Below are 21,761 nucleotides of genomic sequence, written 5' to 3' on the forward strand. Positions count from 1 at the left end.
GGGCCTCAGTTCCCCATATGCAACACGGCGATGATAGCCCTGCCCTGCTCCCCGGCGTGTAGTGAATGTTTGTGAAGCTCTCAGGCCCTGCAGGGGTGCCCCAGACCAGCCTGAGAGGCAGTGACTAGCCTGGCTTCAAAGCAGGGTTTGGATGGCAGGTATAAGTAATGCCGGCCCATGCACTGGAGCAGAAGGACAAAAAGAAAGGTTGGAAAGCTGCCATATTCAGCGAGCCCTGGGCATCCTGTGCCCCGAATGAGGCAGGGGTCCCGTGGGAAAAACAGCATATAACACACACACACACACACACACACACACACTGCAGGACCGGAGCTCAGTGAGCGCTGTACATGTATCACAGGCAGGTAACCAATGGCTAGTTAATCCCCATATAATTACAAGTAAACCCATTTGTCCATCTGAGCCCGTAATTCTGCTGGTGAGACGCAGGCTCCTCCAGCCGCTCTCCCATGCTGCTCTTGGGTGTTTCCCACGATCATGGGCCGAGATCAGCCACACCCTGAGCACTGCATGACCAGCTGTGGGCCGGAGCAGTGCCTGGGCTGCTGCCCACAACCCTCCAATCTCAGCTGTGCCCCACGCGTCCATGGGCCCCGATTCCTTTCCATTCACGAGCTCACGGCATCCAACTTCACCTTCCCAGGCAGTGGCCACACGCGCTCTGGAAAGGGCGAGAGGGGAAAGAGATCATCAGAACACCAGTGAGAAGCTGGAGATCCGACTGGGGAACTGCTGCTGGCTTCATTTTTCGTGCATGGAAAAGGAGGGCTGGTCGAGTGGCGGAAGCCCTGGGCTGGGACGCAGGAGAGCTAGCCTCAGTTCCCGGCTCTGCCATAGACCCCTGCGTGCGTCACGTAGGCACAGATCCCCAAAGGGCACCTATCTCCAACTGAAATAAATGGGAGCGTGGTGCCAAAATCCCACTCTGTGCCTCGGCTGCCCAGGAGAGAGAACAGCCCTAGCCTCACACTCCTTCGTGCCTGCGAGGGCCTCAGGCAGCAGGTGAGGGGAGCCACAGAAGGACCTCCCTGGACGACAATTCGCCGCCGCTCTCGGGCATGGTGGAGATTAGGAACAAGGCAATCCTAGTAAGGAACAGGAGAGCCGATTGCAGGGATTGAAGGCTCTGCTTGGTTTCCATTAAAGGGGCTGGCGGATGGTTGGCCACTCTGCCCACACAACGGGAGCAGCATGGCCAGGAGCAAATCACCCCACGTGCCATCCCCTCTTGTCTCGTTCCTGGTTCAGAGGCATTGCCTCTAGGCAGGGGCCCCTGGGGCTCTGGCCAATTTGGGGGCCCCCAGGTGTGGGGGGCCCAAATGTTCTTTGTGCCCAGTGCTCCGGTAAATCTTAATCCACCTCCGCCTCTAGGGACAAGCGGGAGATTCAGGCTCCATGGCCCAGTCGGCCCTTGGCCTCTGCTGAGACTGCAACCCAGGGCTATTGTAGTGGAGCTATTCATGCGCTGGGGATGGGGCAGAGATCCCCTGGCCCATCACACCCACCAGCCGGCAGCAGTTTGCCCCATGCCTGAGCCAGAGGGATGGCTCTGGGGCAGACTCCCTCTCGGCTGGTCTCCGTTGGTGTCTCCTGACTTGGGCAGTTTGGTTTGGAGGCTGAGGAGTTTCAGGAGCCCCATGCCTGAGTCCTAAACCTAGTTGCTCACTGGACTCCGTGAACCCAAGGCCCCAGAACCAGAGCTTTCCCCACAGGGTGGGGCTCTGCTGGCTGCGCCAGAGGGGGTTGAGCAGCGCCAGGTGGCTCCGGCTGCAGCCATTCCCCTGCATTTCTAGGGTGCTGTGCTCCGTTTGGAGGGCAGCGCGGACGTTCCCCCGCTCCCCATCCAGCTCTGCCCCTCCCTGGCCGAGGAGCGACGGGCTGGCCCTGCCTGCTTGCTGTGGTCAGTGCAAACATACGCAGCTTTGTCCCGGCAGCACAGAGAGGAGGCTGGGAAACAAAGCCAGACTTCAGGGAGGAGGACACAAACACCCCTCTCCCAAGCCATGGGGACAGGACAGGGCCTGAGGATGCACTTGGGGCTCTCCCTTGACTCCAGTGGCTCTTGGATCAGGCCCTTAATTTGTATAAACCATGGTGGGTTGCAGCTGCCCCCTCGCTAATGGGCTGGTAGGAGAGTCTGGTTGTGAGAGCCAGGGACAGGGCTCAGGGACCTGGGTTCTTTCCCCCCCACCGTGGCACTGGTTCTGTAGGGGACCTGGGCAAGTGAGTTACCTGCTTTGTGCCTCAGTTTCCCCATTGCTACAATGGGGGTGATAGAGAGGCTTGATTAGTGTTTGTAACGTGCTCTAGAAAAAGGCATGGAAGGGTTGAGTGCACCGCTCAGTGTCGGTAATTGCTGATTTCTTCCTTCACCCCCAGGCCACGATTCTCTCATTTATAGGGCAGTAGTGCCTAGGCCCTGCCCGGTGGGCCAAGTGCTGCACACACACACAGTAAGGGACAATTCTCTGCTCCAACAAGCTTAATGGAGTTAGGTGCTCGCCCCCATGGCAATCCAGTGGAATCTCAGTGCCTAAGGCCCATGGGCTCATTTGAAAACCATGAAATCTAACAAGGGGTTAATAGTTCAGGTGAAGAATTCACTATCCCGTGAGTTTTGCACTGAAATGTTTAAGAAACTGATCTTCTGGAACATGATTTTTAATAGTGAAAAGTGTAAGGTGATGCATTTGGGGATGACTAATAACAATTTTAGTTACAAGCTGGGGACGCATTGGTTAGAAATAACGGAAGAGGAGAAGGACCTAGGGGTCCTTGTAGACCGCAGGATGACTATGAGTTGACAATGTGACGTGGCGGTGAAAAAAGCCAATGCTGTCTTGGGATGCATTAGGCGAGTTAGGTGCTCGCCCCCATGGCAATCCAGTGGAATCTCAGTGCCTAAGGCCCATGGGCTCATTTGAAAACCATGAAATCTAACAAGGGGTTAATAGTTCAGGTGAAGAATTCACTATCCCGTGAGTTTTGCACTGAAATGTTTAAGAAACTGATCTTCTGGAACATGATTTTTAATAGTGAAAAGTGTAAGGTGATGCATTTGGGGATGACTAATAACAATTTTAGTTACAAGCTGGGGACGCATTGGTTAGAAATAACGGAAGAGGAGAAGGACCTAGGGGTCCTTGTAGACCGCAGGATGACTATGAGTTGACAATGTGACGTGGCGGTGAAAAAAGCCAATGCTGTCTTGGGATGCATTAGGCGAGGTATATCTAGTAGGGATAAGGAGGTCCTGCTTCCGTTGTATAAGGCGCTGGTTAGACCTCATTTGGAGTACTGTGTGCAGTTCTGGTCTCCCATGTTTAAAAAAGATGAACTCAAACTGGAATGGGTGCAGAGAAGGGCGACTAGGATGACTAGGATGATCAGAGGAATGGAAAACCTGTCGTATGAAAGGAGACTAGAGGAGCTTGGGTTGTTTAGTCTGACAAAACGAAGGCTGAGGGGGGATATGATTGCTATCTTTAAATATATCAGAGGGATAAATACAAGGGAGGGAGAGGAATTATTCCAGCTTAGTACTAATGTGGACACGAGAACGAATGGATATAAACTGGCCGTGGGGAAGTTCAGGCTTAAAATTAGACGAAGGTTTCTGACCGTCAGAGGGGTGAAATATTGGAACGGCCTTCCGAGGGAAACGGTGGGGGCGAAGGACCTGTCTGGTTTTAAGATTAAGTTAGATAAGTTTATGGAGGGAATGGTTTAATGGTAAAACATAGTAGCCGAGGAATACCAAGCAATGGTACGTAAATAGTATAATGGCTAACAGGGGTCAGGCTAGAGACTCTTGCCTACATGCTCGGGGTTCTACTGATCGCCATATTTGGGGTCGGGAAGGAATTTTCCTCCAGGGTAGATTGGCTGAGCCTCTGGAGGTTTTTTGCCTTCCTCCGCAGCATGGGGCAGGGATCACTAGCAGGAGGGTCTCTGCCAATTGAAGTCACTAAAACACAGGATTGGGGACTTCAACAGCAGAGTCCAGGGAAGGGGTAGGGACGGTTTTGTGGCCTGCAGCATGCAGGGGGTCAGACCAGATGATCATAATGGTCCCTTCTGACCTTAAAGTCTATGAGTCTATGAGTCAGGAATGATAACCATATTCCTGCCTCCCACTTTCTGCAGCCGTTCCCGACCACATCAATAACAATTGGGATGGGCAGGATTTCTTTTTCATTTCTAGCTGGTGCAAAAATGGTAATTACCCAAACTTGGAACTAGCTGTTGAGATTAGCCGCTTAAAACTCGCTAAATAACACCAGACTCTGTAAAGCAGAATTGCTGCATCTCAGGAGAGTACGCAGCAGACACCGAGCTGTGGTAATGGTGCATTTCAGACACTGGTTGATACAAGAAGAAAAAACATTGGTTTTGCTTTGAGGCACACGACCGCACAGTCCCAGGAACCCTGGATCACTGCAGAACTGGAGGCAGCCAGCATTTAAGCAGACATTGGCAGGGCAGGAGATGGAATGTGTGCATGTGACACTCTCAGCCGGGTGAATTGAGCTGTTAGTGTGACCGAAAGGGCTGGGGTTCTACAGTGGTGGTTAGGTGAGGTGGGTTTTATTTCAGCCGAGGTTCTACCAACAGCTACGGGGCAGGACAGCCTGTGCCTCTGCATGACCATGCACTGAGAAGCAGCATGCAAAGCCCAACATGCATGTCCTAGTGAACAGCTTACTGTACCTTTGGGTTGCAAAGAAACTTACACAGCATACGGGTTGTCACTTCCCAACACGTGCCCTTTAAGCAAAAGGAACTAGATGTAATCCCGGCTTGGACTCTGCTTTTAAGCCCACCCCTTCTAGGTTTCTCCTTGGTTATCACATGCTGGTTACGGATGCAGAAAACTTGCCTTTTTTGGAACATGAACTGCTGTGAACTTCCTCACAGCAGTGCCCCTTCAGCTTTGAGGGAACAACACTTTATTTCCCATCAGTCCCGTGCTCCTTCCCCGCTGCTCCCAAACCCAGGACCAGAACGTTTGTCTCTGAGCTATAAGCTATAAGTCCTGTGTCCAGTTCTGGTGCCCATAATTCAAGAGGGATGTTGTTAAATTGGAGAGGGCTCAGAGAAGAGCCACAAGAATGATTAAAGGATTAGAAAACCTGCTTTATAGTGAGAGACTCAAGGAGCTCGATCTAGATAATTTAACAGAGAGAAGGTTAAGGGGTGACTTGATCACAATCTATACAAATCTGCAGGGGTAGCAAGTATTTAATATTGCAGAGAAAGGTCTGGCGCGATCCAACGGCTGGAAGTTGAAGCTAGACAAATTGCGGCTGGAAATAAGGTGTAAAGTTTTACCAGTGAAGGTAATTAACCACTGGGACAATTTACCCCGGGGCGTGGTGGATTCTCCGTCCCTGACCATGTTGAAATCCGGATTGGCTGATTGTTTCTAAAAGTTCTGCTCTAGTTCAAACAGGAAATAATTCAGGGGCATTCCCTGGCCTGCGTTACACAGGGGGTCAGACGACATAATCACGCTGGTTCCTTCTGGCCGTGGAATCTATGAAAAAATGGGCCCAGCTTCTCCTCTGCCTTCCAGAGAGTGACATAGGAACAGCACTGATGTGACAGGAACGAGTCCTGATTTACACCAGTGTAAGTGAGCAGGATCTGGCCCAATGCCCCAACCGATGGAAATGTTCCAGTCCAAACTGCACACCGGCCTCGATCCTATCAGCGCGGCCCCAGCCACACCCCAGACGCCCCAATGACGGTGAGCGCGGGCCCCTCTCCCGCTGAAGAGCTGGGCCCATTATGCAACAGCTTCCTCCTTTCCTCCCTTATGCGGGAGGTACAAAACCCATCCCACAGCCAGTCAGACCCTCATTCCTCTGTGCATTTCTGCGTAGGGGACGATGTCCCTGTACTCTCTCCGGGTGCCCCAGGGCACTGGCCAAGTTACCGCCCCAGTTGCCGGGCATGCTTGACTCACCCTGGACAAAGGAGGGCTGCAGCAGTGCTCGTGAATGGGAAAGGCACAGAGCCGGGCGTGGGAGGCGTTATTTAGCAGAGGAAAGGGGCGGGCTGGAATGAATCTGAGGCAAGGCCGATTTAGGCTGAACATCAGAGAAAGTTTCCTAGCTATTACACTCCTGTGGCGCAGCCTCCTCTGGGCGGGGTGGCTTGCCCAGACCGGCCCCGGCACTGGACGACAGAACGCTGGAAGGGCCTGCCAGTGGCTGGGGATCGGAGGCACTTGAGCAATACAAATAGTAACACTCCTGCCCGGGGCGGGGAGAGGCCTTCTTGGACCTCGTTACCAGCTCTGCCTGGCAGATCTGAGCTCCGTTCTGCCTGTACACGCAGCACTCCCCAGGGGAGAGCCCACGGCTCAGGCGTGCCCTTGGCTGCTGTTCTCCCAAGCAGCTGCCTCGGGAACGGGCTCTCTCTGGGATCAAGCAGCAGAGTCTGCATGAGGGGTGTGATCATAGAATCATAGAATCATAGAATATCAGAGTTGGAAGGGACCTCAAGAGGTCATCTAGTCCAACCCCCTGCTCAAAGCAGGACCAATTCCCAGCTAAATCATCCCAGCCAGGGCTTTGTCAAGCCGGGCCTTAAAAACCTCCAAGGAAGGAGACTCCACCACCTCCCTAGGTAACGCATTCCAGTGTTTCACCACCCTCCTAGTGAAATAGTTTTTCCTGATATCCAACCTGGACCTCCCCCACTGTACACGCAGCACTCCCCAGGGACATGCCTGGGTCCCCGCGCCAGCGCCCACTGAAGACTTCGCGCCCGACCCCCTCTCGTGGAAGCGTCAGGAAACACATTGGAGGGAGGGACTCGGGAAGATCCGACTCATCAGCTGGTGCCAGAGAGCTGCTGCCCAAAATGCAGCGAGGTGAGTTGCCCAGCACCCCTCGCCCCGCTGTGCTGCACAGACATGTGGTGAGAGACAGATCCCGCCCTGGCCAGCTTACGAGCTAGCTCCGTGCCGCTGATCCGCCTGCCCAGAAGAAATCCCAGCTCCATCCCTGGGCTCGGCGCATCAGCTCATGCAGCGCTTTGGGTTTGCACTATGGCAGTGTGGTGTCATCTCCGTTTAGCACCGGTGGAAGGTGCAAGCTCAGCAGGCCTGGAGCCCAAGAGGCTAATTCCTGCTTGCATTGTGCCCGCTCTGGAGCCAATGGCAAGTAGCTGCAAAGCATCCCCAAGGCTCACACGGCGTACCTCTAGCTTAGAAGTGGGGGTGCTGAGCCAGTATAGCCTATGAGAGCCCCCAGCCCCACGTGGCATGTGCAGGCAGGAGTGGGCACGGCCAGGGTGGTCCTCTGCCCCAAATATCTCCTAGGGTGGGGATGGGCATGGCAGAGCCTCAAAGGCGAAGGGCATTTCAGTGCCCAGTTCCTACTTGCAGCTTTGACCAGTTCCTGTGGTAGTGCAATGGCCCAAAATAGAGCAGCCCTCGCTGCTGCTCTATCCCGCACCAGGGACCGAACCAGCTGAGGAGGCACAAGTTACCGCCTTACAGTCCCTGCCCCAGGCTGGGAGCTGGGACAGAGAGGAATCCCGGCAAGTCCCAGCCCAGCAGGGCTGCAGCCCAGGCAGCGGCTGCGCAGCCCTCAGCCCCCACTGCCCTGCGATGGCTTGGACCCTGCAGCCCAGGAGGAAGGAAAGCTGCTCTGTCACCTGGCGGGGAGTGTGCAACAGAGCTAAGACCAGCTGGCACTAAGGCCAGTGGGCCAATGCTCTGTAAAAGACACTAGAGAACTTGGGAGAGAGAAAGATCACGATGAAACCTACAGTGCAAGCAATTCTCTCTGCCCCTTGCAGTGGAAATCTGTCACTGGCCTTCAGCAGCCCCTGTCCCTGCTGCATCCAAGTGCCGAGGCAGAGATTGACAAACTCTGGAGCAGAGCTCATAGGGCTGTTTTCATCCCCACGGAGGCTGGTTTGCTGGTTCTGATTTCCTTACATCCAGGAGACATTCACAGTCACAACGCCGCTGGCGGAGAACAAGCTTTGAGCCCTTGGACACAAGTTGCGCATCCCCGCACTGTGCACACAGCCCGCAGCACACAAGAACATACCTGAGTCCATGACGACGTTCAAGGGGGAATCGTAGGCCTGCAGGAACTGCGCAGGGCTCAGGAGCTCCCGGCACTCCAGGAGGTGGCAGATGGTGTCCTGGGGAACAATTAAGTTGGGGACCTCCTCCAGAACGGCATCAGGGAGGTTTGGGGGGCTCTGGAAATCAGAAGAGGCAAGAAAGCCCTCAGCCACTCAATGCCAGAGGAAAATCGCGCCTGCCACAGCCAGCGGGAGAACTCAACTGACCGTTCCGCTGCCCACAGAGCGTGCCCACCTGGGTGAGCCGGGCCGCTCCTGCTCTAGACGATGGAATTGAAAGTGGCTAGACCGGTCAGTGAGGACCTATAAGTCCAAAGGCAGCACCACCCTGTATGTGGGGGCATCCCAAAGATTTGGCTAGAGATGGGGCACGACAGACCCCCCAAGCTGCCCACCTGCATTAGGGGTCACTAGCAGTGCCTCCTGGGCCTTACCTTGGGGTATTTCAGCAGGTGCATCCCCAGTTTCAGGAGCATCGCCAGGCACTCACCAGTGATGGTCTCAATTGGCTCCTCACGCGAGGTGTCGTAGCCCAGGTGCCTGCTGGGCACAGCCAGCACCTTGTAGCTCCACTGCTGGAAGAGCCGGGAGGGAATGTTGTGGGACAGCACCAGGATCTTGGGCTCTAGAACAAGGGCCCTGGGACAGGCCAGGGCAGTGGATCAGTTCCCTCTCACAGCAAGAGAGGGCTCTGTCACCCCCTGGGGTTAACAGGAGGGTCACTACCTGCCTACTGAGGCCTTGTTACATGCAAAGATGGTGCCACGCTAGCCTGGCATTGCTAAATCAGTACCACCCCCTGGTGTGGACACATTAGGCTGGTAAGAAGGTGCTCACATCAGTACAGCTCTTCCCCTGCATTTAGACTGTGCCTGGCTTTCAGCCAAAGATTTTGTTGTTTCAGCAAAAAGTGGACTTTTTGTTTTTTAACTTTCTGTCTAAATTTTCCACAGCTACAAAACCTTTTTCCAACCAGCTCTAAAGCAAACACCTGGCAGCAGGTAGGAACACCTCTGTTACCCCTTTTAATCTGCAGGGGGAGACAGAGAGCTCAATAGGCAAATTAACCTGGTGGCAGGTTGGTGCAGACCCTCCAATTTCCCCTTTCCCCTACAGAGGGCGCCAGAGAGTGTCTTTTCCCAGCCAGTGTCTGAGCCATAGGGCTCCCGTCTTCCCCTCAGCTGGAAGCTGGCAGCCTCTGCCCGGAGCCATGCTTCCCACTGGGGTGCACCGTGCCCACAGAACTGTGGCTGCAGCTCCCTCTCCTGGCTGTACCCATAAAGCTGTACAGAGATTCAGAGATTCCAAGGCCGAACGGGACCATGGTGATGATCTAGCCTGACCTCCTGTATGACCCAGGCCAGAGAAACGCTCCCCCCCCCCCCCCAAAAATTCATAGAGCAGATCTTATAGGAAAACATCCACTCTTGATTTGAAAACTTGCCAGTGAGGGACAATCTACTATGGCCCTTGGTAAATTGTCCCAGTAATTACACCCCCTGTTAAAAACTGATCCCTTATCCCAGGCTGAATTTGCCTAGCTTCAATTTCCAGCCCCTGGCTCTTGTAATATCAGGTTAGTCGGCTACTGCCTCCCAGCCAATCGCAGCAGAGGCGTGTGCTTTTAGATCCCGAGGTTCCCAGGTTTGATCCCCGCACGCAGCCCAACTGCCATTGTCCTCGCTCATGTGCATGCTGGGGTTTGGTGAAAGACGCTGAACTGCGGCAGCTGAAAACCCTCCAGTCACTGGCTGGCCAGCCCTCACCTGTGCTGCTGGGGCTGCATGTCTCGCAGGTCCCTCAGGATGGAGTAAAGCACCTCGCTGGAGGCCTGAAAGAAGAGCAACTGCATTAGCTGCTTACCCCACCCCACCCCGATCACGTCTCGACAGATGCCCAGGGCTGCACTCCGGCGGGTGGGATGGAGGCTCCGGGCCCACTGGCGAGGGTGTGTGGCCCCGGCTCGTGCAGGTGTGAGAGGACACAAGTGAATCTGCCCAGGCTGCTAGCCCAGCTCGGCTCGAAGATGCCAGCCGCAGCTGCCAGGCGTGGGGGCAGGAGGAATGGGCCCTTAGATCTGGGGCTGGGGAGGATGGGGGTCTGGGGCGGGGACAAGGTTTTGCAGTGGTTTTCCAGTGAGGTTTGGGGGATTCTAGCTCTCGCTTCCCACTTTCCACAGCTGTTCTCTGTCCTGTTGCTACACACACACACACACACACCAGCCAGGCTGAGTGTAGGGTGACTGGTTTGGAGGGAGGGATGGGGAGATGGGGTGCAGAGTGTTTCACATAGGGTGACGTGGGGTGAGGTGGGGAGGAACGGGACTGGGGAGCAGAGCTGGATGCAGCCTGTGAAGGACAATCCTAAGCCATCTCGTAATCCCTCCAGGGCTCCCCCGGTTTCCAATCCCTTTCTTTGATGTTCCCATCCATCCGCGGGCCGGCCGGCCCCACACCCACCATGCCCCGTACCTCCAGGGTGTGCACCACGTAGGTGGGGTAGAGCAGCAGAAGGCCCGTGACCCCCTCGCCCTGGTAGTAGCGCTGCAGACTCAGGAAGAGGTGGTGCCAGTACCCTGTGGAGAACCCAGAGCCCACACAGTGTTTGCTGGCTGATGCCACCTGCCCCCCTCCTGCCCCTGGACTAGTGTGGCCCCGGGCTCCTGCAGCTGCCTGTTTCTCCAGACTGCAGGATCCCTCCTGCCCCTGCCCCCCGCCCAGTGCACTGTAAAGGGGTGGGGGAAGGGACCCCTGTGCGGCATGGCCCCAGGGCCCTGCCCCACTCAGAGCACCCATGGCATAGCAGCCTCTAGCAATCAGAATGGGAACTCCTGAGCTGTCTGGGGCTGGTTGCAAACCAGTATCGTGCATGTTGGCATCTCCGTGTTCCTCCGGGAAGCTGCATGTCGCCCTCCCTCACTGGGGGCCTGGAATCGGCTCGCCCAGTGATGGGGGCCAGAGCCCCACCAGCCTGCACAGCAGCACCCATGTCGGCAGCGTGGCCCAAGTCATCCTTCCCCGGATCCCTGAGCGTCCAGCCTGGGCTCTCCATGCACACTGCCCTCTGGTAGGGCCGGAGTGAGGCAGGGGCGTGATGGGCCTGAGCCCAGGGCCCTCCCCCTGCCCCCATGGGCTGACATTAGACTCCCACTTGGCCTTTAAAAGAGAAATGATCATTTTTCTAGCCCACAAATGTGACCTGTGGATGACAGCAGCCTGAGCCTGAGATGCTAAGTGTGTCCCATGCATCTCAATGGGGTGCTAACTCTGACATCTGCTGCTCTGGGGGATCCCATCCCAGCAACAGCACCCCAGCAGATAACTCTGCACATGGGGAGCCCTCACTGCTGTCACTTCACCATGGCTGTGCTGGGGGGGGGGGGGGGGTCATACACAGCAGGGTGGGTAGGAGGCTGTGTCTTCCCTTCTCAAGCACAGCTTCCCAACCCTGTGGAGAAAGCGAGTGGTGTTCTGGGGAAGGCGCCAGCCCAGCAGCTGGCTCACATGATGGTGTCTCAAACACAGCATGTCACCTAGCCATTTGGTCGTAGGCAGCGCTGGCCAGACACTGCAATGCGGCGTGTGGTCGGGAGCTAGTGTGCGCATGGCCCTTGTTCCATTTCAGGCCCCTCTGCCGTCCACTGATGTGTCTATTGAAGAAACAAGCTGAGGCGCTTACCTGCTAAATCCCGTTTGTCGGCCAGCTCCGGGGAGATCTTAGCCAGAAATACCAGCCTGTGCAGAAGCGATTTCTAGAGGGGAGGAGAGAGGCCAGCTGTAATTCAGGCCCTGTAAAGGAAGGTTGCTGCCAGCGCCAGGCAGAAGAGGAGGGCTATTCACATGGGGCACTGAGACGGAAGAAAGGAGAAATGGGAAGGGGACAGGAAATACCATGCCCTTGGGAGGGCTCCGGTGCTGCGTCCGGCGAGGGCTGGACTTTGTGCCGCCCAGCTGGTTCTTAATGTTACAAATGAGCCGTCCTAGGCTGGTGTTTTAGAGCCACATGTGTCTGTTTGACTGGCACATGTATTGTAAATGTCATGGGTGCTTGCGCCTGGGGAGATGTAGTATCAGGGGATGGGATAGCTCAGTGGTTTGAGCATTGGCCTGCTAAACCCAGGGTTGTGAGTTCAATCCTTCAAGGGGCTGTTTAGGGATCTGGGGCAAAAATCTAGGGATTGGGCTAGATGACTTTGAGCAAGGGGGTTGGATTAGATGACTTCCTGAGGTCCCTTCCAACCCTGACATTCTATGATTCTATGACTCAGGGAGCTAGGACGTCCCTTCTGATCCTAAGGCTGTCCACTGTGTGCCCCTCTTCTCTGGGACATGCCCAACCTGTAGGATGGGCAGGTGAGCACGTAGCCCTGGATTGGCTTTGCAGTGTCATGGGGAAGGATCTTATAAGTGAATTGACGCCCCATGGCCTAGCTCCCAAATGGGCCTCTCCCCTAAGGCAAGGAGATCTTGGTCAGTTTCACAGGACCCGTGCCAGCTCCTCAGCGAGCGTCCAAAGCATTGGGCTCCCAGTGCAGGATCCCCATGGAAATCATATGGGAGCTCCTACGATAGCTTGGAATGTGTCCAGAATGCTGTCACTGCAGACAACAAATGTGTCCCCTTCCATGGCATCTCACCAGGCAGGCTGGGGGATCAGCGCATGCCTTTCATCCCAGGAGGCAGTGCCCCAGGTCATGGCTGGGGTACCGGGGCCACTGGCATTGTGGGAAGGAATGTTGCCCTGTTCCTCTCCTGTGAGATTTCCATCTTCGAGAGATCAAGTGGGCTAGCGCCTTTCCCCAGCACTCAACTCGTGCAGGAGGAACCCAGGCAACGGGCACGCAGCGCTGCATCAGTGTGAATTTCCCGAACAGAGGCACCATATGCTGAACCGCTCTTTTGTCTGTGTGCATAGGGATATACGGCTAGGACCCTTGAGTTTGATTTGCTCTATAACTAATCCATGAGGATCCTCAGGTCCAGGCTCCTGGTGGGAGCTGTGAGGCACTCAGCAGCATCTGACAAAACTGGCCATTCTGCCTGTGCCTGCAAAGAGCGGAGTGTTCGCAACAAAACCATCACCGAGGGCTTCTGCTGACATTTCTGGCAAGCGCCTTCTCCTGGGGAAGAAGGCAGGAATGGAAAGGTCCTGGGGAGCATTCGGAGCCTGGGGAAGCTCATGACTGGACGCACCTGTCTCAGAACATTAAAGTTCCCCCGTCAGGGGAAGGTGACTTGGCGGTGAAGGGGGTTGAAGGTAAATTTCAGTTGATTCTTTTTTGAAATGGCTGAATTGAAACAGAGATGCTGTGACTGAGCGAGAATAGTGCTCTTTGCATTACAGTGGTGCTTAGAGACCCCTGACCAAGGGCAGGGTCCCCTGGTGCAAGACGCTGCATATACCCATAGTGAGAGACACCCCCTGCCCCAGCAAGTTTACAGTCTAACCACACAAGCAGACTCAGGAAGTGGCGTTATTCCTGTTCTACAGATGGGGAACTGAAGCACAGAGCGATTAAGGCTCTCAACAATGACTCAGGGACTGAGCCACTGAACAGGAGATGACTGACCCCAGATGTGTCTATTCCCCAGTCAGCTCTGAAAATCTCAACCTAAGTAACGTGCCAAAGGGCCACGCAGGGAGTCAATGGCAGAGCCAGGAGCTGGACCCAGATGCCCCATGTCCCAGTCCAGCAGCAGCCCTTAGTTAGTGACTTTCTGCCCAAGAGAGCTGATCTCACACATGCTGTGCTGGATTGTTGCCTTGATAAGATGTAGCAGCAGGCAGTTAGTGATGATGGACTAACGGATTTCCTGTCCAACGTTTTCTTGTCCTGTGCACCCCTTGTTGTACCCGGACAGCACTGCGCAGTTGCTTTGCACTGGGGAAGTGAGAAAGTCCCTTTTGGAATGGTTGATGGTGATTTGATTTGCCATCTCACCCTTGGAAATGGCCAGGTTACCCTAAAGAGGGTTGTGATTTCTCTACCTATTTAAAGGGCTGTAAAACTGAAGCTTTCCTGAGCTACCAAACATTTTCTGCATCCTTTGGGAGGCGACAGAAACGCAGCATGAACGGGGAAAGGGGATTTGAAAGAGGCTTGTTTGGATGCCAGTCAGAAAAGCTCCCAGAGCTACTATCGAGGCAGCCCTAATGTGGCCACAAATAACCTGCTATTTGCAGAGGCCAGGTTCTGCTGTTACTTCTCTGCTCCTTACTCCCCGAGTAGCTCATAGACTTCAGTGCAACTACTATGGAGTATGAGGAAGAGCGGCAGAACCTGGGCTGTACAGAAGTTACAGACTCTAGGAGCTAGCGCTGAAAGGAGCTGCAGGGTTTGGGGCCTGAAAGGTTCTAAGTGTCTAGACACAGATTCTCCCACTGAAATCAATGGGCGCAGGAGCCTAAATGCCTTTGTGGATCTGGACATGACTGAGTGGAGAAACTCCAAAGCCCAATTGACATAGCAATGCTGCCCAAGTCAGGGGCTCGGTGACAGCATGGGCCTCCCCTCCCCCAGTTACAGCAGGGTGAAAGGAGCAGTGCTGATGGGCTCTAACCATGTCTCTGTGCATAGATTGAAATGCTCTAGGACAGGGGTCGGCAACCTTTCAGAAGTGGTGTGCTGGGTCCTCATTTATTCACTCTCATTTAAGGTTTCGCGTGCCAGTAATACATTTTAATGTTTTTAGAATGTCTCTTTCTATAAGTCTATAATATATAACTAAACTATTGTGGTATGTCAAGTAAATAAGGTTTTTAAAATGTTTAAGAAGCTTCATTTAAAATTAAATTAAAATGCAGAGCCCCCCGGACTGGTGGCCAGGACCCGGGCAGTGTGAGTGCCACTGAAAATCAGCTCACGTGCCGCCTTTGGCATGCGTGCCATAGGTTGCCTACCCTTGCTCCAGGATCTGCAGCCTGCAGAAGCTCTGAGGTCTAACACACTCCTGTGCAGCGTAGGAAGCCCCCCAGCCCTCCGTCGCTGGCAAGCTCAGCCTGCCCCACATGTGCCAGTAAAAGGAAGATCAAAGCCCTGATGTGGGGCGTTTACTGAGACCACATCGCACCAACCTCCCCACAGCTGCGTGGGCCGTTTCCCAACTTAGCTCTGCCCGTATTCCAGTCTGTCCCCACACCGTGCGCTGGAGACGCAGGAGACACTGACCGTATCCTCCTTGGCAGGGGGGGCTCGCCTGCTGAGCATGTGCTGAAGGAGATTTGTCCGGACCTTCTTCTGTGGCGACTCCTTCGGTTTCGTCTGCCCCGCTTTCTCCCGACCAGCCATGCCCTCCCCCGCGCCCGTCCTCTGGCTGCACAGAAAAAGCACTAACGGCCCTCAAGCCAAATCCAGAATTGCTGCTTGGCCTCTTAGAAAGCAGCTCTTGCTGCCTGGAGGTCACAGTGCAGAGAGACGCGGGCGCTGACCAAGTACCACAGCCTGGAGTCCGTCACACTGGCTGGGAGCAAGGCAAGACTTTGGCCAGGCAGCAGCTGCGAGTTGACAAAAGGGTTTCGGTGTCTTAGCAGCAGAGCCCAGGCCCTTACCGTTTATCCCTTTTGTCTGCATTGTTTGCTGGCATTTTCCGTTGGCGCATTAGCTGGCAGGGGGCAGCGGTTGCTCAGGCAACATGTGGCATGTAGAGATCCATTCTTTCCTGAAGCCTTTGAGAGGTTCTGGGACGCCAAGGGCTTTGTGACAGCTGGGCTGTTAGCTGAGCCTCCCTTCGGGTAAGGTGCAGGGCACAGCAGGAGGTAAGGCCACACCTAGCTCTGTTCCCTAGCAGGCGTTTTTACTGCTGCCTCTTGAGCACCAGGCTTTAATTTGCAGGTGAAGGCCGGGGGGCTGAGCAGTGGAGATCCCCCAGCCTGGGCAGCAAGGGTGAGTGACAGGAGCTAGACCTGGCTCCTCATTTAGCTCAGTTTCCCCACTTTGCAGATTTCCCTTTCAAGTGGCCGGCTCAGGAGTTAGAAGGGCCGGGGAGTTGGGGTGGGTTAGGGGAAGGCAGGGTCCCCGACTTTGGGGCTGCCTGGGTGGGTCAGTATGACATTGAGCTCCCGCGGAGTCAAACCACAGGATGTCAGCGTGCGCCAGGGAGCGCTGAGCGTGCGGCAGCAGGGCCCAGGCGGGCAGGTTGCAGCACTGGAGGTCCACTCCCCAGCTTGATGTACACCAAGTGCTCATGCAGGCCTGCCGAACCGGGGCTGTACCATGGCCTCTGTGGATCCGGCCCAGAAGGGGCCGGGTGCCAGGCACCGGGTGCTGCGTTGTGTTCCAGACCCCACAAGCCATGCAACGTGGCCTATGGGGTCCCTCAGGCTGCAGCACGGTCCCTAAAGGGGAGACGCTTTGTCCCTGCAGCCCTCGGCCCTGTCCCCCAGGCCCTTGGCATCCAAGTGTTTCCTCACAGAGGGCCCCCCCCCCATGATAGGAGCTCTGCATGGATCCCTGTGGGAGGCTTCCTCCAAAGTCTTCACTCCGGGGCAGGGTTTGACCCTTCCACTCAGGGCCGGTGCAACCTATTATGCGCTAGCATTTGGGGGGTGGCATTTTCTTCAGCGGTGACCGCAGCGGCTGGATCTTCGGCCGCCCCACTCATCGTCGGCATTTAGGTGGAGGGAGCTGGGGCAGGGGAGTGCGGGGAGGGCCGCCTGCAGCAAGTAAGGTGGGGGCGGCACCTCTGCTCCACCTCCTCCCATGAGCACGCCACCCCGCTCTGCTTAGGGTTACCATACGTCCGGTTTTTCCCGGACATGTCCGGCTTTTCGGCAATCAAACCCCCGTCCAGGGGGAATTGCCAAAAAGCCGAACATGTCCGGGAAAAATACCGGCCGGGCACTTCCTCTCCCGCGGCTGCTCTGCTCCTCCCCTGACTCAGACTTCGGCTCTGTTTAAGAGCCAAGCTGCACGAGCCAGCGCTACCGGCTTCAGGCAGCCCCCGTGTCTCCGGACCCCAGCCGCCGGCCGGGCACTTCTCCTCCCCGGCTCCAGCTGCTCTGCTCCGGTGGCTCGGAGTCTGGAGGCATGGGGGCTGCCCGAAGCCGGTAGCGCTGGCTCGGGCAGCTTGGCTTTTAAACAGAGCCGAAGAGTCAGGGGAGGAGCAGAGCAGCTGGAGCCCGGGAGGGGAAGTGCCCAGCTGGGGGCGCAGGGTCCGGAGGCATAGGGGCTGCCCGAAGCCCGAGCGCTACCAGCTTCACGGGTTTGCCGGGCAGCCTCCAGACCCTGTGCCCCCGGCTGGGCTCTTCCCCTCCCGGGCTCCAGCTGCGCTGGGGAAGCGCTGGCCGGGGGCGCAGGATCTGGAGGCTGCCCGGCAAACTGTGAAGCCGGTAGCGCTCGGGCAGCCCTTTTCACGTGGCTGGGACGGAGGAGGGGGAGTTAGGGCGGGGACTTTGGGGAAGGGGCGGGGAATGGGCGGAGTTGGGGCAGGGAAGGGGCGGGGGTGGGAAAGGGGCGGGGCCAGGGCCCCGTGGAGTGTCCTCTTTTTTTATTTTTTAAATATGGTAATCCTAGCTCTGCTTCTCTCCCTTCCAGGCTTGCAGCGCCAAACAGCTGATTGGCACCGCAAGCCTGGGAGGCGGGAGAAGTGGAGCAGCAACAGCATGCTCGGGGAGGAGGCAGAGCAGAGGTGAGCTGGGGTGGGGAGCTGCCACGGGGAGGGCGTCTCAGGGTGGAGCTGCCGCAGGGGGGGGGGCCTCAGGGTGGAGGGGGGTGGGGAGCTGCCACAGGGCTCGGGGAGGGGGCGGAGCAGAGGTGAGCTGGGGTGGGGAGCTGCCACGGGGAGGGCGTCTCAGGGTGGAGCTGCTGCGGGGGGGGGCCTCAGGGTGGAGAGGGGTGGGGAGCTGCCACAGGGCTCGGGGAGGGGGCGGAGCAGAGGTGAGCTGGGGTGGGGAGCTGCTGCACAGCTCCCCGGGCGGGGGAGGGGAGCTGCCATGGGAGAGGCGCCTCAGGGCAGGGGGGAGTGGAGAGCTGCTGCGGGGGAGGTGCCGCAGGGCTCAGGGAAGGGGGAGGGCACAAGGTGGAAGTTTCGCCTAGAGCACGAAACATCCTTGCACCGGCCCTGCTTCCACTGCCAGGAAAGAAGCCAAGGGTTTGGCCCTCAAAGTCCCCCTGCATCCGCTGCCCAACGGTGCCTCCTGGGCCAGGGTTGCTCTGCCAGGGACTCCCCTGCCGTGGGCTGCCTCAGCACAGTGGAGTAGCCCAGAGTAACCCCAGTCTGTCCATTCCACGGCTGGGGAATGTGGAGTTTTGCTGAGGGCAGTTTAACTGCCTGTCTTTTTACCACGACACCACTGCCCCAGCACCCCGGCCCACTGGAGGAAGGGGCGGGCTGGAAAGTTAATGCAGCCACTGCTTGCCAAGGGGGATGCATCTCTAGCACAGGCTCCCCCACCCCTCCAGAGCCCTGCACCCAACCTCGGGCAAGCTCAGGCTGGGGGGAAAAGGACTGGGGACAGAGAGAACTCCCAGCAGGGGGATCCTGAGGAGACACTGGCCGTGGACGCAGGAGATAGTTAATACTTAGTACAGGGAGTATGGGGGGAGCTAGGCCTGGAGGTGAGCCCAAGCATTGGCCGGTATGTGGCCTGTTTGGCCCCTGGCCTAGAAGGCACAAGGCCTGGCTGATGGGCAGAGTGGTGGAATTTGCTGGGTCTGATTGCATTGATTTCTTTGATGCTGCGCGCCAGCACAGCCCCTTGCAAACTGCCCTGCCCCTTCAGTGACCCCATTGTCTTGCCCTCAAACACGCAGGGGTGTGTTGTGACCCCTTTCTCCCAGTGTTCCTCGGTGGCCATTTCCCATCTCTCCCCACCAGCCCACTCTCCTGCTGAAAGGCCCCGTGCCTCATAAGAGCAGCCATGCCAGATCAGACCAGTGGTGCAGCTAGCTCAGTATCCTGTCTTCTGACAGTAGCCAAGGCCAGATGCTTCAGAGCTAATGACCAGAACAGGGCATTATCGAGTGATCCATCCCGTTATCCAGTCCCAGCTTCTGGCAGTCAGAGGTTTAGAGACACCCAGAGCATGGGATTGGGTCCCTGCCCATCCTGGCTAATAGCCATTGCTGGACTTATCCTCCAGGAACTTATCTAGTTCTTTTTTGAACCCTGTTATAGTCTTGGCCTTCACAACATCCCCTGGCAATGAGTTCCACAGGTTGGCTGTACGTTGTGTGAAGAAATACTTCCTTTTGTTTGTTTTAAATTTGCTGACTATTATTGTCATTAGATGATCCTGATTCTTGTGTTATGTGAAGGAGTAAATAACAGTTCCTTGTTTACTTTCTCCCTGCCAGCAGCCTTCTTTCAGCCACTGCAAGCTGGTTGGATCCCCCATTTAAAGCACATGGGCACTGCTCCTAGATCAGCCTGTACCCCTGGCTGGGCATGACCCATGTTGCTTTCCCTCTTCCCTCAGTCTCTGGCCCCTTTGCTGCCACCCTATGAAAAGCTTATTGTCAGTTCATGGGGTAGTGATGTCACAAGGTAAGTCAACCAATCATCACCCTTCCCTCTCCCTATTGGACTCTGATGTGATGTCAGAGGTGAGTTGACCAATCACCTGCCTGCCCCCTTCCCACTGGAATGTGACATCAAAGGCACATCAGCCAATCACCGCGTACCTTCTCCCACTGCCATTCATTTGCATATTGTAATGTGATTGGTTAAAATGTCTTTTCCCTGAATATGTCCTGTTCTGAATTAACAGCCTAGCCTTTGATGGCCTCGTTTGAGGTGTGCAGGGCCTGGCAGCTGGCCCGCTCCCTGGCATGAGCTCAGACATGCAGCATTTGGTCACTGTCCTGGGAACATCTGGGGGATTCATGGCATTGCAATACAGGGGCTGTGTGGGCATTTCTCAGCACGTGTTGCAGTCCTAGCTGCTGTTGCTCACTCTGGTTTTTCTCCCTCTATGAGGCCAGCGCAGACCTTTAGTTTGGAGCCTGCAAAGACGTTTGTATCCCATGGGGCCAGTTTCCTACTTTCCTAGGACCTGACACCACAGCCTGCCGCTGGCCTTCCATGCAGGCCAGAACCATCCCGTTTGCCTGAACATCACACCAAACAGGCCCAGCTGGCTGTTCATGACCCCATGCTGGGGTCCTGTGGCTGCGCTGCCAGGCATTGGCCACACACACACAGAATGGTTTTTAAAGCAAAGCCCCTCCCCCTCCCCAGTCGAAGAGCCCAGTGAGTGAGAGTGGGTTGCAGCGGGGTTGAACTGAGGGACAGGGATGGCTCAAACCCAGTGAAGAATGATGCCCTCCCTTCCCCCCCCCCTCCCCCCGCTACACACAAACCTTTCGGATCGCCTTCTGCTGCTCCTGCGCCAGCCCATACACTGAGAGCCTGGCCTGGAAAGCAAACTCCTCCACCTCATACTGGACGCTCGGGGCTCGCTTTGTCCTGGATGCCATGGCTGCAACCTGCGGCTGTTGCTTAGTGACTGTGTCATGATAACAAAGGGGCCTGGGGAGCTTTGCCAAGGGCCCGCCTACTGCAGCCCGGTGGCACCACGGCGCTGCTGGTGTGCATGCCTCGCTGTTTGAAGGGGAATGCAGGGCACAGGGACCGTGGCTGTAGGGGCCTGAGCCAAAGCCCACGGCCATCCAGGGGACCCTTTCCCATGGGGAGAGGGATGGCCGGGGTGCAGTGCAGCATGTGGGTAAAAATAAAGCCTGTGAGGCATTTTAGTTTAAAGGAAAAGTGTCTGTCTGATGGCCCTGTGGAGTCACCGATCCTTTGCGCAGCAGGGGCAGTGCCTGGGCAGGCTCCCCCGCCCCTGTGCTGCAGCCCTGCTCACTGCTAGGGTTAGATCAGGCTTCAGCGCCCGTGGGAACCTTGGCCTCTCTGCCCAGTCGGCCTGGCCCAGTGGTTAGGGAGCTAACGGGACTGGAGCAAAGCTGGGGGTCAGTTTCTGGCTCCGTCACAGACTGTCCCTAAGGGCTTGGGGAAGTCACTTGGGGAATGTGTCCTCAGCCTGCATAATGGGGATCGCACTGCGCTAGCTGACAGGGCGCTGGGCGGTGACTCGTGTGGGAGGGCAGGACGCACTCAGATGTGGCAGTAAATAGGGGCTAGCCCAGGAACTGGCCCAGGAAGTGGGGTCCAGCCCAAACCGCTCCACCAAGTGCCAGGCATCCCTCTGTCAATAGAGTGCAGTGTGGCCAAAGGCGACCAGCCCACCGCCCTGCCCACACACACTCTGCCAAGGGGCACAATGAGACGCAGCTTCTGCTTCTGAGGGATGCGAGCCACTCACCCACCTGTGCCACCCACTGCCTCAGCCGGGCTGGCCGGCACACACTGGGCAGCTACTCCCCCCCCCCGGAATTCAAAATGGGGCTAAAGTTGTCGTGACCCCCAATGCCCTCTCGCTCCCTGAGCCCCCACATCCATCCCCTGCCTGCCCCCACCCCCAACCGCTCCCTGAACACCCTCATCCATACCCTGCCTGCCCCAACCCCCCATCACGCCCTGAGCCCTCACATCCATCCCCTGCCTTCCCCCAACTCCCTGAGACCCCACATCCATCCCTTGCCTGCCCCCACCCCAACAGCTCCCTGAACCCCTGTGACGAACTGGGACTGTTCTTATAGGGTTACCATATCTCATAAATAAAAAAAGAGGACC

General features: G+C 56.5%; 1 protein-coding gene across 6 annotated transcripts; it reads right to left on the minus strand.

The window, feature by feature from the left end:
- Window positions 1-386: 386 nt before the first annotated feature.
- On the minus strand, window positions 387-21,235 carry LOC128847294 (testis-expressed protein 47-like). Of its 6 annotated transcripts, XM_054046690.1 has the most exons (8): window positions 20,429-21,232; window positions 11,809-11,881; window positions 10,602-10,705; window positions 9,897-9,961; window positions 8,565-8,769; window positions 8,091-8,247; window positions 4,732-4,788; window positions 387-682 (listed from the first exon to the last, which is right to left on the minus strand). In XM_054046690.1, exons 1-7 carry the CDS (start codon window positions 20,735-20,737, stop codon window positions 4,751-4,753), a joined length of 951 nt encoding a protein of 316 aa, XP_053902665.1. In that variant the 5' UTR covers window positions 20,738-21,232; the 3' UTR covers window positions 387-682; window positions 4,732-4,750. The 6 variants fall into 6 exon arrangements, with proteins under 6 accessions (XP_053902665.1, XP_053902666.1, XP_053902664.1 ...); XM_054046691.1 differs by lacking the exon at window positions 4,732-4,788 and having other exon boundaries at window positions 8,621-8,705; window positions 20,429-21,227; XM_054046689.1 differs by lacking the exon at window positions 4,732-4,788 and having other exon boundaries at window positions 20,429-21,223.
- Between the last annotated feature and the right edge of the window lie 526 nt (window positions 21,236-21,761).

The sequence above is a fragment of the Malaclemys terrapin genome, chromosome 13 (assembly GCF_027887155.1).
Source record: "Malaclemys terrapin pileata isolate rMalTer1 chromosome 13, rMalTer1.hap1, whole genome shotgun sequence".
In the NCBI taxonomy this organism is placed as follows: domain Eukaryota; kingdom Metazoa; phylum Chordata; order Testudines; family Emydidae; genus Malaclemys; species Malaclemys terrapin.